Raw genomic sequence first — 3,974 nt, 5'->3', positions numbered from 1 at the left:
ACTACTGTGCAAAAGTCTTGAGCTACTTGATTGTTTGTTTTTTATTGAAAAAAAATCTTCCTCCAGATTTAAGAATGAATATCTTCTTATGGACTCAAACAAGTTTTGCTGAAAAACTGAATATGGAACAAGCAAAGCTTAATACTAAACAATATATATATAATCGGTATATAACAGTTGGCCAGCTCTAATAATAATTTTGTATGGCTTTGCGGGCCAAATTAAATTAGGCTGCGGGCCAAATTTGGCCCGCGGGCCAGAGTTTGACACCTATGCTTTATATGATTAAATGATTCATAGGTCAGTGTTAAGTGGCTTAAAGAAACCCATTCCTCTGAAAATAGTCAGGTACAAAGACTGGAATGACAATGACTGGAAAGGCAAAAAATGTCCATAGAACTTTGAAAATCCTTTTTCTGTTGCTCAAGACCACTTAATACCACAAACAAACAAGTGAGAATCTGTTCCTTGGAGCAAAATATATAGAAACGAGATGTGACTCAGAACGTTTGCACAGGACTATATGGTAACAGACCTGAATGTGTTTAAAATTGAATAAAGAATGCGTTTTATGTACCCCAAAGACACAAAAGCACACATTCAGTCAGCCCGTTAGTTTATGCAGAGTTTTGAGGACAAACTTGTAGGCATCACACAATACCATCAGGAAGGTGTTGACTGGTCCACAGGTATCCTCTCTCTTTTTTCAGTAAGACTGGAGCAGACGCTATGGCCCACACAGAGTTACTGTGTACACAGATACAAATACTTAACAGGTAGCACGACCACTACATCATGACTTGACTATTGCTTGTTTATCTGCATACAGATAAACAAGCAATAGTATAAGATTCCTTATATGACTTTACTGATGAATATGCTTTTAATAATAATGGATTGCATTTATATAGCGCTTTTGGAGAACCTCAAAGCGCTTAACAATTCCACTATTTATTCATTCTCACATTCACACACTGGTGGAGGCAAGCTACAGTTGTAGCCACAGCTGCCCTGGGCAGACTGACAGAAGCGAGGTTGCCATATCGCGCCATCGGCCCCTCTGACCATCACCAGTAGGCAGTAGGTAGGTGAAGTGTCTTGCCCAAGGACAAAACGACCGAGACTGTCCGAGCCAGGGCTTGAACCGGCAACCGTCCGATTACAAGACGAGCGGCCAACTCTTGAGCCACGATCGCCACACTGTTATGGGAATACTGTATTATATTTTTGTACTATTGGATATTTTGCGAACTATAGTTGATTTATTAAATATAAATCAACACAGGGTTGCATATTTGCTCGATCAACTATGCTCCTATCACCGAGCAATACAGAGTTAGGATCAGAGAACTGATGGCAATCACACGCCAGAGAACATCTGTACAAGTTCCTGCAGCTGCTGTGCTACTGTCTCTTTAAATGGCTCTTCCAGTCCGTTGCCCCGGTAACCCGGAAGCCTCACGCGCTCCATGCAGCATTGCCGAGAGTCCTTCCTGTTTTACAAAATTACAAGGAAGCAGCAACAACTGGATAGTCGCATACCCTGCTAATGGTGCGTGAGTCGAAATGAAAGTATGCATGCATCCGCTGTAAATAGCGGTTCCCTGCTCGATCCTCTCTGCTTCGTTTGGTTAAAATAAACGTCTAATAAAAACACGAATATCCTGCTGTACCCGCTCGCAGTGGTCCATCTAGGGGGCTGGCTCTTTTTCAGGGGATTTCTTTCTCACAGAGCATAAACAGATGTTTTCTGTTGTGGAGAAAATGACGGAGGAGTCAGAGAGAGTTATACGTGTGAAAATGAATGCCGCTTTTGTAGTAACTTCAGCGCAGTTTTAAAGGAAGAAGAATTTCTCTGTGTTTGCATATTTAACTCAGCTGTTGCACGTGTGCTAAGTGGGCAACACGACTTCCTCCATGTTTTATGGTATTATGGCTGACAGATAGCTGCAGTGTTGTGTTATTATAGAGTAACTAATCACTAATTCATTCTCTTTAAGAAACTGGGAGATTGTTGTGTTTACAGGAGAGCAGGACGGAGCAGTAACATCCCAAATGTTATGGCCTGCTGCAACCTTATAGGTGCAGCATGCTGTGACCCAATTGCTATTGTGGTCTTACAGAGGGCTGATACTGAGAAATATTTTTATATATGGTACTAACCTAACTCATGCCCAATTCTTGGTTTTATTTTTATTTTTTTGCGTCACTTGACAGGATTCACCTCAGTGATCACTGGGAGGAAAGGACCCATGCTCTCTCATTTTTGTGCTGCAACACCAGCCCTGTTCATATTGTGGATCATCATGGCCCAGGTTGCTGGCCAGGAAGATAGAGAGAAAACTACTGCACTCAAAGGTGAATTATTATTAATAATCATAACACTAATAAATAATCATTTAAGGAGAATTAGTAAAACAGAGGGAAACAGGCTTTACTTTTCTGAACCAAATTAAGGTCTTTTTCTTCTATTTTGACCTAACGGCAGGCACACCATCATTTCAGACTCAATACCACACACATCAATAAGATTATGAGCTGTAATAAAATGTCTTTAAAATATATATATATGTATATAATTAAATTATATATATATATAATTCTTAATTTAAAAAGAACAAATAAAAAGCTTTCTTAAATGATGGGAAATAGTTTAAAAGCGTGGTTTAAAACAGTGGTTCTTTAAATGTAAGAAAGCGAGCCACTGCATTTAGGATGAGGACAGCTAGGGAGAAATATGCAACTCAACATGCTATATTCTTTCTTTAGGGAAAATTCAAAACTTGCTGATGCTGTTATGCTGACCTTTACTGACTGACTCCATTTACTAAAAGTGATTAATTTTAGTAAATGAACCAAAACTATGAAAGTATGAATCAACTATAAAAATATATTCAAACTATAAAAATATGAATTGACTTGAAAGGACCAAAAGGTTTGGGCATCTGAGTTATACCCTACTGGGAGGAGGCCCAGGAGAAGTCCCCCAGGATGAGGTGGAGGAGGTGGCTGGGGTGAGGGAAGTCTGGGCTTCTCTGCTCAGACTGCTGCCCCCACGACCTGAACCTGGATAAGCATCAGAAAATGGATGGATGGTTGGATGGCTCAACCTTGATTAATTTTATTGTTCAAGATTAATAAAAATCATGGTGTGTTCGGTGTGAACCTTTACCTTGCCAGTCATGCCAGAAGTAGTTTGAGAGCCCTTAAAGTGTAACAGTGACTGATCACCTTTATACTATGATGAAACCTTTTTATTCTGACTGGAGCCACCCTTCTCAGGGGTCAGGGGGTCACTTAATGGTTTTATAAAACTGCTGTGTAATGACACAGTGGTTCTTTGTTGAGTGTGCATGCATGGCCCCTTCTCCCTGGGTTGGTCATTCTAAATTGACCATACATTTGGCCTAGAGTGTCTTAACTCTATGTTAGTCCTCTTAGCAATTGTCCAGAGTGTACCCTGCTTCTTGCGACAGTTGGGATAGGCTCTGGTCCAACCGTGATTTTGAACTGGATAAGTGGAAGAAAATGGCTGGATGGTTATACATCACCCCAGTAGACTGCTGAATAACCACATGTCAGTTTTACACCTTACCAAGACATTTTATGGTATCTCTCTGTTAGGATATGTTAAACATTTGTCTCTTGAACTTAAAACTATACTTAATGTATATATTGCATGTATTGTATGTGAATGCTCTCTTTTCTACCCACTATACATCTTAATGATGATTTAAGAAGACCTTTTAGTTTAAACACGGATCTGTTGCTTCGTCATATGGGGATAATGAAAGTAAAATGTACATAGTGATTTCAACATTGTGGGAGAGAAACGGAGATTACAAAATGAATGTGTGGATTTTGTATAATGCAGATACAGTGGGGCAAAAAAGTATTTAGTCAGCCACCGATTGTGCAAGTTCCCCCACTTAAAATGATGACAGAGGTCAGTAATTTGCACCAGAGGTACACTT

At 39.8% G+C, this 3,974-nt stretch overlaps 1 protein-coding gene across 1 annotated transcript in view; it reads left to right on the top strand.

The window, feature by feature from the left end:
• The first annotated feature begins 1,457 nt into the window (after positions 1 to 1,457).
• The window catches only part of arb2a (ARB2 cotranscriptional regulator A), a 163,546-nt gene continuing 161,029 nt past the window's right edge, over positions 1,458 to 3,974 (top strand). Inside the window, exons 1-2 of the mRNA XM_005722361.1 lie at positions 1,458 to 1,552; positions 2,218 to 2,358. Of these exons, the coding sequence (XP_005722418.1) occupies positions 2,253 to 2,358 (106 nt within the window). The 5' untranslated portion in view covers positions 1,458 to 1,552; positions 2,218 to 2,252. The remainder of the gene's footprint in view (positions 1,553 to 2,217; positions 2,359 to 3,974) is intronic.

This window comes from Pundamilia nyererei, unplaced genomic scaffold, assembly GCF_000239375.1.
Source record: "Pundamilia nyererei isolate P.nyererei 1_Seehausen unplaced genomic scaffold, PunNye1.0 scaffold00006, whole genome shotgun sequence".
Classification (NCBI taxonomy): Eukaryota; Metazoa; Chordata; class Actinopteri; order Cichliformes; family Cichlidae; genus Pundamilia; species Pundamilia nyererei.
Note: the sequence above shows the minus strand (reverse complement) of the source record. Positions and strands in the feature narration are given on the sequence as shown.